Source organism: Parus major, chromosome 2 (genome assembly GCF_001522545.3).
Source record: "Parus major isolate Abel chromosome 2, Parus_major1.1, whole genome shotgun sequence".
Lineage (NCBI taxonomy): Eukaryota > Metazoa > Chordata > Aves > Passeriformes > Paridae > Parus > Parus major.
Window position 1 is genome coordinate 27,840,796 of NC_031769.1, and position 21,961 is coordinate 27,862,756.

Genomic DNA, 21,961 nt, shown 5'->3' on the forward strand with positions numbered 1-21,961 from the left:
ATACAGCTGCAACTGCTTCATGTGATGTGGGAGGTACTGAAGACAATGGATATGTATAAAAGCAAATCTGTAACTCTCTTTTAGTTTTATCACCTAGCTCTAGCACACAGTGATTATTAATAAAAGCTTGGTTTGGTTTAAGTTCTTGTTTCTCTCCGGACTTAACTACAGGACAGTAGGATCTCTGTGCCCTGACTCATCACATCTCTAGGGATTAAAGAAAAAAACAGAGAGAAACTACTCATTCAAAACATATTTTTAAGGTGCATTCAAATGATAATATTTTGAAATACTAATTTTGAGTAACATTATTCCATTACTTACTCCAAGTAATAGCAAACAATCAGTAAACAATTCTAAAAATACTGTGTCTCATATCTGTGAAACTATGTTTCTGACAATCCATTAGGTGAGCTCTGACTATGGGTTTTTATTTTTATTTCTTTATTTAACCAATATTCTTGCGTCTTCTATAGACATTTCTGTCTTCTACTTTTAATCTAGTGTTTCTAGAAGCTTGACACTCTTTCAGATATCATGCCAAGCCAGTCAGGAATAGATGAAAGAACTGAAATTGCAGTTATTTCTAATTAAGATGGAACATTGTTATAGATTTTTTCAAAACATTGCTAATAATTTATGTAGCTAAATTGAAAGATTACTTTTCTTAAAAAAAACCCTGATGGCTGAAGCTAGAAGTTTATTGAATTAACTTGAGAGTCTTTGAAGTTTCATTACTATTAATGACCTGTTTGGAGATCAGGTGAAACCATAGATATCTTTCATGTTGCTATATTTGTCTGGGAGAGCTCTGATAGAATTTCCTCTTCAGCTAATCAGACAAGATGTTTAACATAATATTAACATTATCATCTTTCCTTCTCCCAAAGAGTCTTCTATAAAAAAAAAACAAAACAGTGAAAACAATACAGTTTGATCCTCAGATGCTTCATCTTATTATACCAAAGCAGGGTGACTTCGTTAGAGGCTGCATTCTGCAGGTGTTCAACACACTGTGTAATTCTGGATGACTGAGTTTTAGACCAAGCCACACACATTTTTCACTATGCACAGAACCTACAGGAGTGCATACCTGCTCTCATCTGGGGGTGATAGGTGCATAAACAACGTATCATAAAAGATTTTAAAAGAAACACACAACTATTTGTTTACTGCTAAAATTGATCACAGGAAAGAAAAATCACAGATCACAGCTTCTGGAGAATCACTGCATTATCTACCACATTCCACAATACTTTCTCAGAGCTGACAGTATCATTTTGGAGGAGCATGGCCTCCATATGCATGAGAAAGGACAGGGTCAGCAACTCATGCTATTTATGTGAAACTTTTTTTCCAGTCAGGAAGGAGAAGCAGCAAAGAGAAACATGTTAATTCCTTCAACAGGAAGTAAATTTCCAAGCCTGCATGTGCAGGCTGCATCCTATACATAACAGGGATTTGAGGCTGAACTTGTTTTCCTGAATAGGCATAACAGAAAAGCAGGAGAATTTTCATCAGGCTGAACTTAATTTCTTGAAAAATCATTTGGAAAATATTCTCATTTGTATCAAAACCCAAAGCAATGCAGAAAAGTATTTTTGAGCTGAAGTACTTGCAACCTGGGCAAGAGTTGAATCAATACCTGCCAATTCTACGTATTTCTTTCTCACTTAGTCTTTGTAGTATTTATAGGTCAGTTCTTAAAACTACTGAACTTAGATGACACTGAAGTTCCTAAGATATCAAAAATAAAGTGTGTTATTTCAACTTCATAAAAGACAGTTGAAGGGGGAAAGATGGTTGTGGGTTTTTGGTTTTTTTTTTTTAACAATAGCATTCTGGCTGGAACACCGAAGAATCAAAAACCTGAGGCTCAGCTGCTGTATCTCACTGATGTGTGCAACCTAAAAAGGTGCAGACCTCTCTCCCCTAAAACTAGTGAGATGGTATATCCAAACACAACTGTAGCTTTTTTCCTTCAAACAACATAGCTAGTAAACTAATAAGTGCTCAGCATCCTAATGAGAAAAGAGGTAGCCTAGGGATGTCTCCCCATATCTCTGCACGATGCAGGAACAGTAGAATCTTTATATACAGGACTTAATTTCTTGTAAGGACTAGAGAAAGAAACCTCCTAGGAGGCAAAATAAAAGGAAAGCCAAATTATCACATGTGTTCTAGGGAACTAAACCTATGGAGTTCTTTAACTGGCCATGATGATATTCAGCCATAATAATTTATTTTTTTTTTTTTAAATTAAAAAATGTGTCATTCATTTCCTTTCATTTTGGGAGAAAGTGGCAGTTTTTTCTCTAAAAAAGACAAACCTCATGATTTTTATATTGGCTTCTTTATTAGTTTGCTGAAACTTGAGCCTTTGCTGGCTCAAATGACTGATTACATAGCTGACTAAGCCTAAAGAATTATTTTGGTTTTCTGGGAGTTTTGTGTAGACTCTGGTTTGGATACATATGACAGATATCACCCCAGTATTTACGTGATCAAGTACGCTTTGGCTTCTAAACGAAGACTGCTGTCAAGCACAAAATCAGAAATCAAATCTTGGTCTTTGTTTGAGAGAAAGCTAACATCCACCTATGTCATTATCTAAGGAAGTTATTAGAAGAATTCCTAGCTACTTTGCAGAGAACTTCAAGAAAAACTCTTCTGCAGTTAGAATTAGTGGGGAGGAAAGAGGTTGGACCATACGTGTATTTTATTTTGTAAAATATAGAAAACAGAGTATGGTACATTTACAGTGAGGCAAGGAGCTTTGCAATAAATACTTAAGTTCCTCAGCAGAAAAAAAAAATCCTCAAAAATGAATAAAACAAACAAACAGAATAATTATATATCTAAATTCATAGAAGTGCATCAGTATAGCAAATAGTTCATGTATTTTTTCCTCAGGGGAAACAAGTACATTCAACAGCACATTTTCTTACACAGCACCAAATATATTCTCTTAACAATGGTATAGCAAAAAGAATAGGTTCCTCAGCAAAGTATATGCCATTTCTCTCCCTTTTAAAACTGGACAGCAGTAATTATCAGGAGTAATTTACTGTTTCCTCAGGGCAGTAATTGAAATGTAAGAACTGTCTCTTTTTCCAGGTTTGCTCTCAATTGCACAGGCAGCTTCTGCTAGCATTATCAATCAGATAGCAGGGATTCTGCACAGAGTAGGCATGAGGACTAAAAAAAAAAGCACATGTTATTGCCAGCAATCTTCCATAAGTTCTCTTCTGTAATCTGGCAACAGAAAAATTACATGTCTTTTTCCTGAACAAGTAACTGCTGGGTTCAGTATTGGTGCTCTGCACTGAGCCATCGTTGTAGAAGAGGTAAAGATAATAATATCTCTTAACTCCAAAAGGTTTTCTGCAACAAATCTCATAAAAACCCCACTGTTCTGCTTTCACACAGTATGTGCTCATATGGTTCTCCTCACATTGCAGAATCTGAGCACTTCCCTGGAGAATAAGAATGCAGCACCCTTCACACCCTTCCGCTGTACACTATGGTGTATCTTGTAAACATGAATTACCACAACCCTCTTCTGTCATCCTAACCCATATATTATCAGTTGCACACCTATTAGCACCTTACTGAACATTGCCCTTTTTATTTTTTGTGTAACTTTTGATTCTACCAGAGACACAAAGCTCATGAAAGGAATCTAGTGACTTTTTTTTGAAAATTACTCCCATTTGTAGTAGGATTTCTTCATTGTCAAGACACTACTTTGTCATATTTACAAGCTGCAAGGCTACAACAATTTATCTACTTAAAAGCACATGTCTTCTTTAGGGAACCAAAATTAGTAGAACTGTATATAAAAACATGTTACTAAGGCTGCACATGACAATAAAGAACTTGGAGTTCTTTAACTTCCTCTCTGAATGCTTGGTTAGCCTCTCTAATTTATTAGAGAGAGATGAAAATGGAGAATTCTTACAGATACACCTTTGCATTGTCTCTAAAGAGTCACTCAAAGAACCTTCCCTGAGAAAGCTCCTATTCTAGGTTATCCTAACCTATGCAGATAGATGTTTCCCTGCCCTCACTTCATATGTGTGGGTACTGAAACGACAAACTAATTAATTTCCTTTATTTACCCCTTAAACTGTAAGGACTTAAAAAAAAATATATATTAGTCCTATTATATAATTCAATCAGTACAGTTAGGATTACAGCTCTAATTAAAACTTTGTTGATATAGATTCTCAGAAACAAAATAGAAAATCTTCCTAAATTTTTAAAACTAATATTAGCTACTTTATACATTTTAGCATCAAAACAGTGACTAAATTTTCCTCAGTAATAGAGACTCTAAATATGATACATCATCATAAATAAATAATCATATTGGGTAAAGGGATACTGAGACTGCACTCTTCAAGTATTTTCCAAACTTCTGAAATAGATGTCTTTTTATTCCATTCTAACCTGTGTTTGAATGTGGAATGATAAATTAAAAATAAAGGAGGTACTGAAGTATATAAAAACAGTTTGTGAAGATGTTATTTAAGTAAATTTAGTTAATACTGATGAAAACAGTTGTCTTCTAAACAATAGAGAAATATTTCTATCATTAAAAAAGAAGAGAATGAAAAATAATCAGTTGCAGTTACCGTGCAAGGAGTTTGCATCCAAGGCTCTCCATCTATCTGCATAGGCAGAGACTTGCTGGTCCTAAAGGTACAAATTTCATAATATAAGGAAAAGAAACTAGAAAAATTGATAAATGTATTTGTTAAATAGGCATATATGTGATGGCATACATATAACCCTGATTTACCCCTAAACTCCTATGACATTTCCAGTATGACTCAATATGCTTACAAATATAACACAGTCAACTTAGAAGGCTTAGTCTGATTTTCAACACACAAAGCAAAAACATGGCAAATATTCATGTATCTTGCTAGTAGTAATACACTGCTCTTTCAGTGGAAGAAGAGAATGTAATTTGTGAAATAATAAATGAATGACAAAATAACTTCAGGAACAAACCTTATTCACAGAAAAGGCAAACAAATTTGTGCAATTTTTTTTATAATTTAGATTGTACTAGTATATAGTATATATATTATACTACTATAAAGGAAACAAGAAATAAATTTTAGGTCTATCATCACCACTTATTAGAATCACTGTTTATTACTGTGAGTTAGACAGAACACTCACAGAGACTGAAGTTTGCACTATATTCAGAATGTTTAACATACCGTGTTATATATTTGAATTGTGAGCAAAGGGGCACTGATGTCAACAGAAAGATACAGACAATATTCCCTCTCTAGTTCTGGATGCCACATTAAGAAAAACATAGGAAAATGAGAACAGGAAGAAAAAAAATGTACCACATTTTTGTTGTTTTCCAATCCTGTATTGCTGCATCATAATAGTTTGCATATGAGACCGTGAGAAATAACGCGAAGTGGATAAATCTAATGGAAATAATCTAGTGGAAAAAATCAGTGATTCATGCTGGTCAATGGAAATTCTGGTTTGGACACTTTTTGAAAACAACTAACATTTCATGGAATTATCCACTGTCACCTACAGCCATAAATGGAGGAAGGGAAGAATGTTTAATGAGCTCTGACTTTATAGTTTGGGAAGGGTTCCTACTTATTTTTTTATTGTTGCTCTTCTGTTTCAGGCTTATAATTCTAGAGTTTTATGGGATTAATAAATTTTGGAAAATTCTTCCTGAGGAATTCCTCACTGAAAAAGAGAGAGAGTCAATTCTTTTTCAGTCCTTATTTAATCCATAGAATAATTACTTTTTCCTTGTGTTCTAATCCAAGTTTGCTCTGTTGTGAACATCCTTATCTTAGAAATGATAAAAGACAATGAAATTAGAGTACTCCACCATCATCGGCTCACACATACCAACAGATTTAATAATAGTGGCTTGTCAGAATTCAGTACATAACAAATAAATTAAAACCAGAGCACTTTGACTTCCACAGATCAAAAAGTGCTTTACAATTACTAATTACACGCTACTATTCCCTGGTGTGGCATGCATTATAAATGGGTTAAAATGTGACAAAGTAATGCTAAATTACTTTTGGCTTGAAATTGCATGGAGTGTATGACAACAATAAACCCCAAGATGTTCATGCCTTATTCCTTCTGCTACAAATGCTTGACAATACTTCTTCACAGGACAAAACAGCACTTGAATACAACATATGAAGATTAAATGTAAACACCCTCTTTTTAGGTTTTGACACATTTAAAGAAAGAAAGATGTATGGGCATAGAATATGGATGGAATAACTTCATTTCATATAAAAAAATGATATTTTCACAAGAAATAATAACAACAGTGCAGTGTAAATTAAAGCTGCTGTTACCTGATGACAACAGATGAGCACTGGGCAAGGCGTCTTCCAGCACTTTTCAGACCTGTGTATATCTGTCCCATCTCCATGGCTCCTTCCAGACCAACCACTTCCATAAGCTGGTCACTTAGATCTGAAAAAGTTAAAAAAAAAAAATCCACATTTTGTCTCAGCAGCTTTTGAAAGCAGTCGTTTTGACCAACAAGAACCATCAGAAGACAAGCTGATAATATGTGGAGAACAGAACTGAAAAAATTGATTATTACCAAGGAGAATTACAGCTTTAACTTGAACACAGCTGGGCCCTGCTGTCACACAATTTTACTAAAATTATTCTGAAAATTATTCTGAAATAGAATAATTATATCCATGACTTATTTTAATACACGAAGACTAAAGAAATAATTTCATTGTATGAGAAAATGGAAGAGATTCCTTAATTTTGGTTACCTGACACACAAAGAATGAGATATTTACATGCAGAAATCTAAGGTTTTTATTTTTTCAACAGATATGTAAAATCTGCAGAATCTGTAAAGATCAGATTTTAAATCTGTAAAGATCAGTGCTCCAGACCTTACTGGATCCTCTTCTATACTTTCCAGACAATGTGTACAACTCTAATTCAGCTTTTATGTGCATGCACTACTGTTATGAGAGGTTATTTTTTTTTAATTGGATCAGTGTTTTAATTACTACACAGATGCAATGCAAAAAGGAAGAAAAACACCTTAACTATCCACCTAGCCTTCCAAAATTGTCATGCTTGTTTGCACTCAGTTATATATTTTTTGCTTCAGACTTCTTTTTGACTAAACTAATTGGGCATTAAATTTCACAAAATATTTAAATAAATATTAGTTTACTTGACTTCAAGGAGTAAGGGAAAATTCTGTCTAGAATTTCAGGTGCAAACAGAAACCTAAACAGTAATAAGCAGTCTGCTTTGAGAAGCAACCAAGCAAGGTAATGAAATATTATCCAGAATCAACGAGAGTGTTTTGCATGAAATGTTTTATATTCTCCTGTGTAAATACATGTTGCCAAGATCAAATGGACAAGAAAGAGAAACATTTCTTTTCTAGCTGTATAATATGTGTATTTTATAAATTGGTTGTTAACATCAATGTTTCCAAAAGGTACATTATTCAGTGAAGCAAAGCACTGAGCTCAAATGTTAGTCTACCATCACACTGAAAAAAAAAACCAAAGAAAAGAGACCACATTACTCTGTACATTTTAAACCCCTCAACCTGTAATGAAGGTAAAATTTCATGCTAACAATCATATCTATGAGGCTATTCTAAATTTTCAATGGGAGTCTTTTCTGTTCACTTTTTTTAGCTTTCAATGAAGGTAATTAACTGAAAGATGTACTGCAGTGAGGGAAAAAAATATTAAAAGCAAATAGGATTTATGATCTGGATTATTCTGCTTCCAGCAGAAAATCTGATACTATCCAAAGTCTTCATTTTTCTTATGCTTTCTTAATATTTTCTGGTTTATTCATTTTCTCATCACAGCAAAATCAGTTCCATATAATATTAATAATTAAAAAACCCCAAAATTCTTGCCCATTAAGGGAAAACAATAAGATGGTCAAAAGATTAAAATGATGAAGTCTAACTATACAATTTTATAGCTCACATCTATGTAAAACACGTAAACCCAATTCTTTATATCTGGCTTTCCATTGCATTTTTTTTTCTTAAAATGCTTCCCATAAGTAACTAACACTTAAGTGAGATTTAAATAAATGCTGCTTTTGTTGGTAGCCATGTAGTTGGTAGAGACTTAACTGGGAAAGCACTACTCATTTTCAAAAATTTATATATTATAATAGCACATAGAACTTCATAGATGTACCAAGTCAATAAAATGTTTAGCCAAAGAAAACATCAAATTCCTAATCACTGGGCTATTAGAAAATTATAACTTTTTAAATGGAAGAATAATTAAGAACAGATTTTTATTTCATACAGCTCAGGCAATATGTGCAATATTCAGAACAGTGACATTTTCAGGGATATATAATTGATCCATAATTTTTCAACAGTTGTGAGATTACTGCCAGTAGCAGCAGGTAATTAAGAGCCAAATCTTGCCCTTTGATCTATGCCACACTTCTCAAAAAATGTGGTATATTAAACACTGGAAGATGGAACAATACTCTCATCTACCAAAAAAGTGAAACCCTTTCAAAAACTTCCCATTTGCAGTGGCACATTCCCAAAGTGGAGTTATTTTAGGCCAAATATGAATATTTTTAGAATCAAGCTTAAATTAGACATAACTTTCCTTCAGAAGCAGTAAAAACTAAAGCAAATGTAACATGCAATTATTGACTGCATTAGTTCACACTCCTGCCCTTGCTGATATATTTGACTTGATGCTTTTGCATAGTCATATCCATTTCAACAAATCCTTGAGATATATTGACTTTGATAAGAACTCAAGTGAAAAGTGGAAAAGGGAGTGTGCCTATTTTAGTCCCACTCTTCAATGATGTTACATGGCTAAAGGTACACTGGCTGAATATAAAGGGTCAAGACATCAACAACAGGATGATATTTCTTTGTGAAAGGTGTCCTCCAAAGACTTTAAAAGAGACTAAGTAAGCTCTGTTAAAGGAGACCTGATCTATTAAATTAAAAGGTTGGAAAGGGTAAGTCATTCTTCATTCTGGTGGAAGTTTATCACTGATTTTTCAGAAAGATTGGTGCAGGCCTCTGTACTGCTCACCATATATCCCAAAATAATCTGCAAACAGAAGTAGACTGTGAGTACTGAAGACTCAACAAAGGAGAAACAAAACCCCCCCCAAAAAAAAAAGCTTAGGAATTTTACAGTACTGAGTAATGGGGCTTTATGAAGGCTGAAAGTTTAATATATGTAACAATGTCCATGAGGAGAAAGAGCTCTCACGATATACATATACATATACACACACACACACATATATATATATATAACATAACATTTGGAAATAAATATGGTCTATGTGTCTCCATGTGAATATGCTTATTTTGCTGGACTACAATTGACAATGTCATGCTGGAATGAACATTTTGGAGTTACTGTGGGGAGTTCTATGAAAATATCAGCCCAATGCTCAATTTATGATCATCAAATATTGCAATTGGTACATCCATAAAGTAGGGAATTTGTAGTTCCAGCTCACTCAGCAATGTAGAGGAGGAAAAATAACTGGAAATGACAGATGAACAAATGTGGTAACAAATATGAAGCAACTTCTGAATGAAAATAAATTAGACTGGTAGCCTTCAGGAAGTAAGGAGATGAATGGAGGAAAGATGAGAAAATAAGTGCAATGGAGTAGGTGAAGACAGTAATGTAATTCAGTATTTCTCAAATGCAAGAGCCAAGGAGTTTCACAGTACTTATTAAAAAGCAGGAAATCCTGCTTACATAATATTTTGTTACGCCATGAGGCCACACTAGACTGAAATTACTTAAATCAAAAATGATACATATTGGGTAGGATATCTTAGCAGAAAAGAATCACTGTAAGTTTGCTATCTTAGGCTTTATTTCTAATACAGGTTGGTGTTAGAGGTCAGATATCAAGCTACATAAACTTGTGGGTTGATCTAATATCACTATTCCTGTTGACTTCTTATACATCTTATAAACTGTAGTGGAGAATAATGAATGCTGCTGCTCACGAAACATCATTTTTCACTTAAAACAGTTTATAGTGTGGACTTTTCTATGACAGGTATCCCTTTTGTGTTTGAGACCTCATTGTGAAAGTCACTCTTTTCGATCCTCTGATTATATTCTAAAATTGTGTATCTGTGTCTTCACCAACTGTAAAGCAAAATATGTTTCTCTTTTTAGGGAGCTATTTTTTTCTTGTGTTTCTTCTGTATCCTACAGATTTTATTCTACAGAGAAGTAATTGATGATTGCAATGATAAAATTCTTCAATGCATGCTTCACCTATTATAGCTAGTTTTATAAAGTTTAGGAAACTAAAGGTTAGATTTTCAAGAAGAATTTCACAGCTAAGAGTGAACAAAAGCAGCTATTAGATATTGAGCATTTCTTTCTAACCAGTTTATTTAGTTGCCTAAAGAAGAGCCGGGGTCTCATAGGTAAGTGATCACAGAGAATATCTGGGTATTGGTCCATTAGGAAAGTGTTTTCCGACCGGTGCCTTGGGGTTCCCCAGTCCGTTTGCTCCACTCTGAGCTCTGTGAAAGAGCTGAAGGCTCTCACTTGTTTTCTATGTGAATGAGCCATTAGAGTGTGTGGGAATGTTTTCACAGCCCCATGTCTCCCCCGTCTCTTCCACAAACCAAAGTACTTCACGTGTCTCCTCATATTAGCCCTGTTGGAAAACAAAGCCAGCTCTCCCAGGGGAGCACTGCTGTCAGCAGACGATGACTAGCATGCAGAGGGGCATCTGACCCCTTGCACTCATTCCTGATGGGGAGATAAAGTCACTAGGGAGCTGACTGCCCATTTCTTCCCATAAGGCAGCAGAAGAAGAGAAGTTCAAACAGAAACTTGCCAAGTGGCAGACAAAACATTGTATGTGACTATAAGCCCTTTATAGCCCTTCCCAAGGCATGAAGAAACACACTCAGAGACTTTAAAGTTTTGTAATGAGTTTACGTTATCTGTTATCTTGGCATTAGCTGAATGCTTCGATATTCAGGGTGAACACACAAGAGAAAAAGACATTTGGAATTCATCTATGAAGATAAAGGAAAACAAAATGGGGTAGGGGGTGGGTGGGAAGAAACATGGCATGATTAGAAAAACTGATTTACATAGAGAACTTTCCCTCTGTAATGGAACTGGTTTTGATATCCAATTTATCTTTGCAATATATAAATATTGCTGTCCTGGCAAGAGATTGAATGACTCTATTATAACTTGGGGTTACTGCACTCACTCAGGCACATTTGCATAAAAACACTGTTGGTCAGTGGTAAATCTGTCTCTGGCAGCAGTTTGTCTTCGAAGAGAAGGGGCTCCATAGCTTACTAAATGTAATCAAACCCTAGTAATCATCATCCTGGAAATTTTTGGTTCCAGTTAAAATACTGGATAAGAATTTGAAAGCTGGTATGATGCCAGAGGATCCTTGAAAAACTCCCAAGCTCAGTGCTCTGCACCACATGAATGCTTCAGTATCTTCCTAGAACACAGCATGTATTAAATCTCCAGTTACCCATTATGCAGGAATGTGAGGTTGCTTCCATATGCAGTGATAGGGACTTTTTAAAAAAAATGCTAGAAATGTGTTTACTGTCATAATATTTTCCTGATTTCAAATGAACACCTCTTTCTAAATTCCTGTTTATAAAAAACCAGTAAATTCTGTGCAATCTGTACATCCTGGGTTTTGTTATGTCTTCCATTAGAGAAGCTACCTGGAGTAACATTTGCCTCAACATTTATAATTGTTTGTATCAGAGTTATATCTCAAGGCCCAGGTGATGTCAATGCTCTGTTTTGTAACTGATTTGCAGACATACACAAAAGACAGCTCTCCTATCCAAGAATTTATAGACAAATAAAACAGACAAAACATTGGGGAAAAATAATATTATGTCCATTTTACAAAGTGAAAATTGTACACAGACATTTTTAGGTCCTAGAAAATACTTCTTCTCATATTCAGCTGGATATATTGTGTGTACATCCACAAGAGTCATAATATTATTTCCATCACATAGTTAAGCACAAGAATTTTCAAAACTGACCTGGGCAAGATCACAAGAGAAGTTTGGAGCAGAGACAGGAAATAAATCAGCAAATCCTGAATTTTAATATTCTGTTATCAAAAGTCTGTTCTCCTACCTAATGCTGACTTCAAGGATATATATCAAGTCCTATAACTATGGTATGCAAGCCAGTTTTGAGTATTTTGTGTTCCTGAGTTTGCTTGTGAAATTAAAATCTCAGGTGGATCTATACATCTATTTCATGCCAGTATTGATTCTCTAGCTTTTAGTCTTGTCTTCGTATTTTGTTTTCCTAGTATTAAAACAAAACAAAACAAGCTAAACCTTCCTCTTAATGTGAAGGAAGATATATTACTTGTCTAATTCTCACCCTGAAGAGACACTCAGATATGGTGATAATAAATTAGGCAGATATTTTATGTACATAAAACCACACAAAAATGCAAACACATTTTATACCTCTGTGGACATGCACAAATGATATATATTACCTATATTTAAGCATATGTGAGAAATTCAGTAGAATTTTGCTCCACCATCAGAATTGATGGTGTACTTCATAGCCCTAATGGGATAATGGGATAAGATGCAAAAGTGCTAGTTTTGTCACTTAAAATAAATGCAATCAATAAAATCCTCTCTCTGCTGAATTTAGTGGCATAATTCTTACTGATTTCAGTGGAACTCAAATTTCACCCAGTATCTTATCTTGCATCAGCCTAGCACAGAGGCTGTATCCTCAGATGGAATCATTTAACAGACACATTACACTGCTGTGTAATGGATTTTTTTCTGTGTACACAATCATCTCCCAATTCTCATTAATCACAGAATAACGACTTTTTCCCCAAAAACCAGAAGGACAAACAAGGAAGAATCAGTCCCTATAATTAAACATTTTATGAAACCTTTTAACATGCACAGAAGGCCTTTGTAAAACTTTTCCTTATGTGAACTTTTTTTTCCCCCAGCTTAGTAGGGGGAAGGAGAGAAGAGTTCTTCATAGAAACTCTTCTCATTAATGGTTAAAGAAGGAAAGAAACCCCAACAACCTAAACCCAAAAACAACCCACCCCATAGCATTCAAATAAAATCACTTCCACTCAGAAACTTCTCCCAAATACCAGTGTTCAAATGTTAAAAATTTGAAACAAGGGATCTCATCTTCCAGTTTGGGAGATCATTATGTATAAGTCTTTTATGGTAAAGGTTGGCAGAAAAAATGTATTCTTTTTTTAATGGATTTATTTTTTTAGTAGTTTAAAGTACAATTGCACTGAACATGCTACTGCACCAAAAAGCTCCCCATTATTTTAATCTGTATTCTTTTAAAAGTTATTTGTTCAAAAGGATTTCACTGTGTTACTCTTATACCCCCTTCATCCAAGAGAACAAAAGCTGTTCTATGAAAGGAGTCTAAACTTGGACAAACCATAAAAAAAAAAAAAAAAAAAAAAGCAGCAAAGTTCCTCTCTGTTTTTATCAAATTTGATTGCTGCAGCTGTTCCCAGTTTCTGTATTTTAAAAATAGCCTTATTCAGTGCCTTGTTGGCTAAAGGCCAGAGTACCATTAGAACACGCTGTACGGAAAACCTCTATTCAGTTACAGATACAGAAATATATTTAAGATCAGTGGGGGTCATCTGCAGCAAACACTTGTATGGGGAAAATGGAATTTTAATGTGCTTGGACAGCTCACCACTTTTAACAGATATTTAAGAACTTCAAACCCGATATCTTCCTATCTGTATTGGTACTATCATATTGCTGAGCATCAGGTAAGACACAATATGAGCAAGTCAAGATAATTTCAACTAACAAAAATAGATCTAATTCTCAAATTACTCCTTAGTAGTTCTGGCATTCACTTTAAATGGCTCCTGGTAATATTGGATATTTGATTAGCCTATAAAAATGCCACAGACTAGAAAAGAAAAACACAGTAATATTTATGGAAATGTAGAAATCTGATCAATGAAAACCAGCCTTGATTTGTACACTTCTAGGAGAACTAGCACTAAGAGGGGATAAATGTTCCATTTCTGCAGGGCAGTAATGTTAACAGCATTATCCCTATATTTATCCACTTTTATATATTTATCCACCAAAGGGTTTTTAAGTCATCTGCCACAAAGAAATGTTCAGTCTATTTAAGTGAGTATTAAAACTCCTTTTGATTAAGGTGGTAGTGACTTTGGTCCAGGAGTTCAGAAAGCCCCAAAGATGATCTTCATTTCTCTTGCTCTTAATGAAAACCAATTCCATTTTCTTCCTATACCATACTACCACAACAGTATTCCATGATGTTTGGAGATCACACTATGCAGAGTGGATACCAGTTTGACAAACAGCATTACTTATTAACCAAGAACCTAACTCAGGAAAGTATTCTGAATATCAACGAGCTGTCTCATCATTAATGTTAGGGTAAAATGCCTGCTTTAAAGCATTTAAAGTTACATATCTCGACTGCACCTGGGGAAGAGCCTTCAACACGGTAAAGATATCCAAGGTGGTTGTTTGGATAGGTACTAAGAGGAAGGAAATAAGAGCAGTGAAGGCATCAATATAGTCTGTGAGAGACTCCAACTTTTTGATGGTGGGTTTGCCTCCTAAGTTTCTTGGCCCTCTCTCAGTAATTGATTTATTTTAATTAAATAAAGACTGCAATTCGGATTGCAGTTTCAGTAACACTGTTCAGACCCTCTCTTTGTACAGAAGGAGCATCGGACAATTGAAGTTGAACCCACTGAAGCTTGGGGCAGGCATTTGTAACACTTTTGTCAATCACAATCTTCCTAAACTTCCTGCAGTCTACAAAGCTAAAGAAGCCCTGATTTAGTTTCCCACTGAACTAAATGTATTTGGTGCTGTCCAAGGTGTCCTAGGATCTCCAGGACATTTCCAATGGGCTGACAAGCCTAACAAAGGAGTAACAGAAGAAGCAGATGAGAGGATGGTATCTTGAGAGGAACTCTAGTGGTGTCAAGAAGTTATATATGGAGAATTGAAGAAAGGCTTAGTTTTCTCCTGACAAGGATTTAGAGAAAGAGTTTTAAGAGGTCTGGTTTTCTGGAGAAGCATATTTTTCTCTCTTGCCACCAAGACAAATTTAGGGAGACAAGTTAGCACACTTGGACAGCTTAGGAGTTCTGGTAAATCTACTGCTCAGAATTACTGTGTATTGGCTTCTTTGCAGATCTTAAGGCCTGAAGAAGTGATACACCCTCTACTTATTCTATGATGGGCAACAAGTTTTCCTGACAGCTCCAGGACAAAGCTGCAAGTATGTGAGCAGATTTTCCCAGGGCATTTCCTTGCATTTGTTCTGTTCTTATTAGTTGTCATTGTAGGATCTAGTCTCTGCTAGCTAATATAGTTACATACAGAGAATTGCCATTATTTTTTTTCCTATCTGAACTCCACACATTGCTAAATATCCAGTATTTTTTATACTACTATTGGTTTACAAGAAGACATATTTGGGATACACTGAAACCTGCTATTGGAGAAAGCAAATGGGAAAGTTACCTCTAACAGTGCTGCAAGAAAATGTCTTTGATGTGCTTTACCTGGAATGACAATTCAAAGGAGCAAAAAGAAAGCAAAAATAAATTTCTTATTGTACCTTTAAATATTTTAAGTATTAATGACTGACAAAAAGCTATTTTTCAATATCTTTTCTCAACAGTTATTTACAACCCACATAGAAAGAAAAAGGTGTTTCCATAACCATGATCAGAAGAGTTCCAAATTTTTTCTCAAGGACAAAAAGACCAAAATCAGCCACAAGTATCACAGAAGCATGACACAAGTTATTTTTAGTGATCCTGAACAGTATCTCACAGAAAAAAAAATAAACTTTTATTTCATTCTGAAGAAGAAAATGCTACTTATAAGCAAATTTGGATTTGGTTACAATTTTATTTTACTTTTTTTTTTTTTTTTACTTTATTCTGCCACAAAAGGAAAGCCACAATGTTTCCCTAAAAAATGGTTTGAGCACACACTATTCAGTTGTAGCACCACACATGATGTTTCACATATCTGAGAAATACACAGGTCCTCACCCAGAGCTAACTCCTCCCACAATCCTGTGCTGAAAAGTTACCCTGAAATGTGGAGCCTTACTGAATTTCTCTTTAGAGGGATTAGACATGGTAAGAAAAATCTATTTTCAAGGACTATAATGCAAAACAGAAGACCTATAAAACTAACAAAATCATTCTCATCGATTGTCTTTTTTCACTCTTACTTTTTCTCTGCATGATGAAGGATAAGAGAAAGTACATGAGAATTAGATAAGGAGATCAGCATTGTCTCTGAGAACAAATTTTTAAAGGACCTTAATGGTGTCTGCCCAGCAAACCATTTGAACATGAATAATAATATCCAAATATCCAAATTAATATCCAAATTAATATCCAAATTACCACATGCATGTTTCAAGCGTGACTGTTAGGTGCTCTGTTTATACAGACCTATTGCTATGGTAACTACTGTATGGTACATGCTTTCAGAATACTAATTATAAAGCAATATAAATAAGGTTGTGTACAGCAAGCAAGTTCACATTTACATATTTCCAGCATCTGAAAAGTCAGCCTTACATGTATAATACGATGAAAAGTATTTTTCAAAAGCAATCACACATTATTATAATTCATGCATTGTGATGTTATCTTCAGTTTCTTTTCCATAACATTACTTTGCACTAGGATCAGCAGCACAAGGGAAATGCAATATACTGAGGGAATTAAAGAGAGCAGAAGGTGCAGGTGCACTAATAAATGGGTGGCCTTTGGAGTACAGTATTTATGTGTGCTATGCCGAGCTAAACAGAAACCTAAATGTTACATATAAGAAGTGGTTCAACAAGAACATCTGTGTTGGGGAACTGAACTGGCATGGGTAGCACCTCCAGTGCCAGGTGCAAAGGACATTTCAGTACAGCTTGAGTGATTCTGACTGTTAGCATCTGTACATATGAGATTATCTCTTTTTTCCCTTCCATATTCCACTAGAGTATTTGTATTATACATCTGGCTTTAGATTCTAGCTTAGCAAAAGACAGGTTTCAGTCCTCCAGTTTCTGGATCTTAGCCACAGATTTTTCTTTTTTTTTTTTTTTTTTAATTTTGGTCTTGCTTTTCATAGAAGCATAACACCAGAGTCACTAGTAATTTCCAAATGTATGGTTGAGGAAAATGAGCATTTTTCCCCAGGAAAGAAATAACCATTAAAGGAAAAACTGTATCTTTAAACTATTCAAAGTTTATCAAAAAATGCCTGAAGAAAAATCTTTTCCTCTCTAAAATACTAAAGCTGGATTGCAACTTCACATCTTGATGTCCATTCTTCTGGGAAATTCCAGATTTTCATGTAAAGTCACCTTTTAAAGCCAATCCTCAAAATAGTATGAAAATTTTTATTTCAAGTGACATACCCGATTCATAGAAATATTGATAATACTTGGTAGAAGACTTAAAATGAACAAATGAGACAGTAGATTGAAATGATTGGTAGGAAATGAAAAACTAGTTACTTGTGATGTATTCATTAAAGTCCAGATCTAATAATCCTTGAAATATTTGAAATTCCAACAGAGTCCATTGAGACCATGACCTACTGTATTAAGTGGCTCAGGCTCAATCTTTTATTTCTTAATTAGGCAAAGATTTCAGGAATCAATTGTTGTTAAAAACTGAAAACCTATAAAAGCTACCAGTGGTAATATTAGTTCAGGTGGAAGTCAATGGCCCATTCATCATTACCATGACACCAACAAAATTTGAAACTGTTCCCAAGAATGGATTGTAAAGGGGAAGGGTGAGTGAGGAAAAGGAAAAAAAAAAGAATGGTGCTTGTGTTCAAAGAAGAATCTACTCATGTTGGTGCACTGCTAATAAGTCTGAACCACGGCTCTGCATGTTTTATTTGTCCAGCATAACAAGCCCTGCATTCCCACTCAAGACAGGAACAAAACATCAGCAACAGTAAAACATGACATAATGAGCTTTGAAAGAATCTCTTCAAAAAACTGTTTCTTTCTCCTGGCAATTTCAAATCGCCTCCTTCCATCCCCAGCCATCGTTAAAACCCCTTGAAGATGTCTAATAAATAATCTAAAAAAGGAAAGGACAAATTATTTAAGTCTACACTTCCCTGGGAATTGGGACTTTGTTTCACCACATTGTAAATTATCTTTCCTAACTTCTAATAAGGTGTGACAAAAATGCAATAAATACAAATAAATCCACAGGGAAAAGATGCAAAAAAAAATTACAAAAGCTTGATGGGAATAAAACCCCCCAAAATGAAAAGCTATAACAAATTTGCAATCCCTAGTCACTCATCTTTTCTTGTTACTTCAGTTCCAACGCCAAATTCCTTCATTATTTTTTGACCTGATATGAAACACCATCTGGCAAAAGCATGTTGCAATTCTAAATAAATGAAATAATTGGACGGTTGCTTTAAAATATCTTTCATAAATAAGTACTATTATACATTAGCAAAACTCACTTTATTGCCTTTCTGAGCTCTGATGCTGTGCTATGACTTTGTGTCTGCCTGGAGGACCCGCAGTTCCCAAGCAGCCTCGTGTTTAGTGTTAGACTGTCATGAGCCTGATGAGCTTCCACAGTCACAAAGTATCAGATGCATATGTCCATATGTTTGATTTGTATTCCTTGTATACATTATTATCATTATTATTGCTACTACTGTTAGACAAGGGTAACACCACAGACTCATCAGAATCATTGCCCTGAGGATGAGGTCACAGCCTGAGGGTCCTGATGGATCTGCAGCAGCAGATTAAAAACCATATGGCTGATGTGGTTAACTTGTAATAAACCAAATGGCTGTGGGTATGCAGGAGCCATTTCAAAAGTGGATCAGATGTCACTGCCTTAAGATATCTCAATCACACTTCAAAATGTCTTCAGAATAATTTTGGCCAGCGAATTACTTTGAATCTATCACCACAAATGTTTTAAGGACTGAAGAGATCATCCTATTGCTAGAGTCTTACATGTTGCAATGCAGTTAGGAAAAATGGTATGACCCAAAGAATGTACCCCCGAAAATGCAGACTTGTAAGTTCTTTCCCTTATCCCAACCAGTTCCCCTTATTGGTTGTGTAAATTCCCCCACACCCCCTTTCCCCTGCCTTGAAAAAGGGGCACCTATCGATACCTCTTCCTCTTTCCCCCCTGCAACTTCACTCTGAAAGATCCCAAGAAATAAAGCTGCAACTGCCATCTCAGCAAAGGGAAAGAGCCTCGTTTTTAGGGCCTCCTCTGGCAAGCTAAAACTACCTCCCCAGCCTCCCTGCCTGCTGTGGGGTGGACAGTGATAACGGAGGGGCAGGGGACAAAGTCAAATAGCACTTACAGACGTATTTCTGCATCCACACAGACCCCTTTGCTAGTCTGGGGGCGATCTTCTTCAGAGTGTACACCTCCCTAGGCATACACCATGGGAGGAATCAGGTCAGAAGAGACAGAGAAGTCATTGATTAATTTGATATATGTTACTACTCTGTTCCTTGACAAGCTACGACAAGCGTGGAGTAACAGCGAAAAATAAAATATTTGTTAGTGATGAAAAGCCGTGTACAAAACAGCAGTTGGTCATGAGCAAACATTCTGCAGCTATAAAGACCCAGCTGCTTTGGCTGACTAAAATGAAAAGGAACAATGCTTTAGGGGTTGTGAAAGAAGATCTCGCAACTGATGGATTATATAGAAAAAAAGACTTCTGTTTAAAGTGTTAGCACTCATAGTTCTTTTTTCAAAACAAATCTAATTTCTTTGAGTCAAGAATCCTAGGTAAGTATGGCATGCACTAAATGAAAACATGTTCACAGCTGTTGAAACCAGTTTATTCTGTATGCCTGCTTTGTCTTTCATTAAATATTCATTTATTGATATTAGACTTATGAAAAATTTAGCATAATTTTAATCCTCCCCTGTATGAATAGGCGAAATTAAAGGAAAAGTGAGTTCATCCAGGTTTATAGGTACGTGTGATACAAACTGTGACATTTACAGAAAATGACAACAAAATCAGGAATCCAGGAGAAAAAAAAGTCATACGTGTCACCTAAATATTTAACTACAATATCAGCTTATGTTAATCATATTTCAGGAGCTGGGTTAAACATACTGTAATTGTGCCATCAATCCACATGAACAAAAACTTTATTTAATAACTGTAAAAGCTGACATTTGCTACTTTTAAGGTATCTAATTTCTCACAGCCTTTACTCAGTAATGGTAACTAGAGTTACAAAATGCTAAAAATAAATATGTTTTTGAAAATCTCGTTTCAGTTCTTACTGCAGAAACTGAAACATCTGTAACAGTATGGCAGTCATCAGCTTCTTGTAAATTCTGGCAATCTTCATGTAAAAAGGCTTTAAAAGTACAAGTAAAAACATTAGTGTTTTGACTACTTGCAGGAAACTGGTATGTATACAATTAATATAAAGGGAACTGCCAAGTCAATCTGAGCTTAAAAATCAGGGACTTGTGTTATTTTTATTTGATTTATTTTTCAATTTGTAAAAATCCCCAAGCTGTTGCAAAACCTAATACCAACTGAACATTCCAGGTACTCTATTTTAATTAATAGAAACATATTGTTAAATTCAGCAGATACACAAAATAATAAACAAGCAAAAGCAGAAACATCCTTATACAGTTAACATATGAAAAAAACACCAAGATTCCTCATCCTGATTTATGCAAGGAAAAAAATCAAACAAAACCAAACTCTAAAAACAAGTGTTCTCTCAATAATGAGCATAAAGTTCAACAAAAGTTTGACTCAACTCATATTCAGATATAATGAGAACTGGACCTGGTCCTAAATCTATTGAATAAAGGGAGAAGTATCCTCTCAGAATGAAATGAAATGAAATTAATCAATGTTCTTTTGGCTATAGCATGAAAAACAAACAATAACAAAGATGAAGATAAAAGGAAAGCAGTGAGGGACAACAGAGTTAATGGCTAAGTTTTGAGATATTTTTTCTCCATCCTATGTTTTCTTCCAAAATATCCTAGAATATGACATTGCCAATGCTAATTCTCAGTGCTTAAACAGTTCTTTATATCATCAAAGCACAGCACACACACTGAAGTTCATGGCACTTACCATGGAAAATAAAATGTACAACACTATATGAAAAACTATGGCCTTCACAAGAGGACTGAATTAAGGTTAGACTGTCTGAATATTGGCCCTTTATATATTTTGGGTTCTAACTCTGCAGCCTCTATAGTTCTTTTAACTTACTTTTTATGTTCAGTGTACATAAAACATAAAAACAGAGTAAATTTAAAGAATTTTCCACATGCATCTACAATAAACCTTTTATATAAGTTTTTGTTTATCTAATCCTACTACCTTAATTTTCTTTCAATTAAATTTTTAATCTTTTAATTGGAAAAAGTTGTTGTTTAAAGGTTTAAGTAAGATCAAGCTGAGAATACATTTTGCTGAACCCCCACTAGACAGATTTTCCTGTTGCAGTATTTCAGCTGTAAAGGCTAAGACAGACTGCCTATTGCTTTCTGTATGTCACAAACTAGTACCACATTTTGATGTTGTATTATAGGAGTCATGACTACTGCTAATAATATGAAGTATAGATCTTTATTTGGGATCTACTCCAGATCCTGCCAGTTCTGCGGGAATAAAATAACCACCATGTGTTTGGTATCTTAACTTCCTAAAGGGATGCAATATCAGATGAGTTGTGTAAGAAATTATTGCTTAAACACTTTAATTTTATTTTTATCTATATATTAATCACAGAGTGACAAAAACACAGGGAGAAAAGTCAGGGATTTTGAATTTCATTCAGCT

The 21,961-nt window shown here is 34.9% G+C and overlaps 1 protein-coding gene across 7 annotated transcripts in view; it reads right to left on the bottom strand.

The window, feature by feature from the left end:
- The window catches only part of DGKB (diacylglycerol kinase beta), a 331,618-nt gene that overhangs the window by 7,895 nt on the left and 301,762 nt on the right, over positions 1-21,961 (bottom strand). For 6 of the 7 annotated variants that reach the window (XM_015619344.2, XM_019005780.1, XM_015619347.1 and 3 more), the window contains 2 exons: positions 6,375-6,495; positions 4,638-4,698 (listed from right to left, as the gene is read on the bottom strand). In XM_015619344.2, coding sequence (XP_015474830.1) covers positions 4,638-4,698; positions 6,375-6,495 — 182 coding nt within the window. Of the gene's footprint in view, positions 1-2,723; positions 3,199-4,637; positions 4,699-6,374; positions 6,496-21,961 lie in introns of those variants that run through there. The other variant, XM_033511870.1, reaches the window with a different exon arrangement.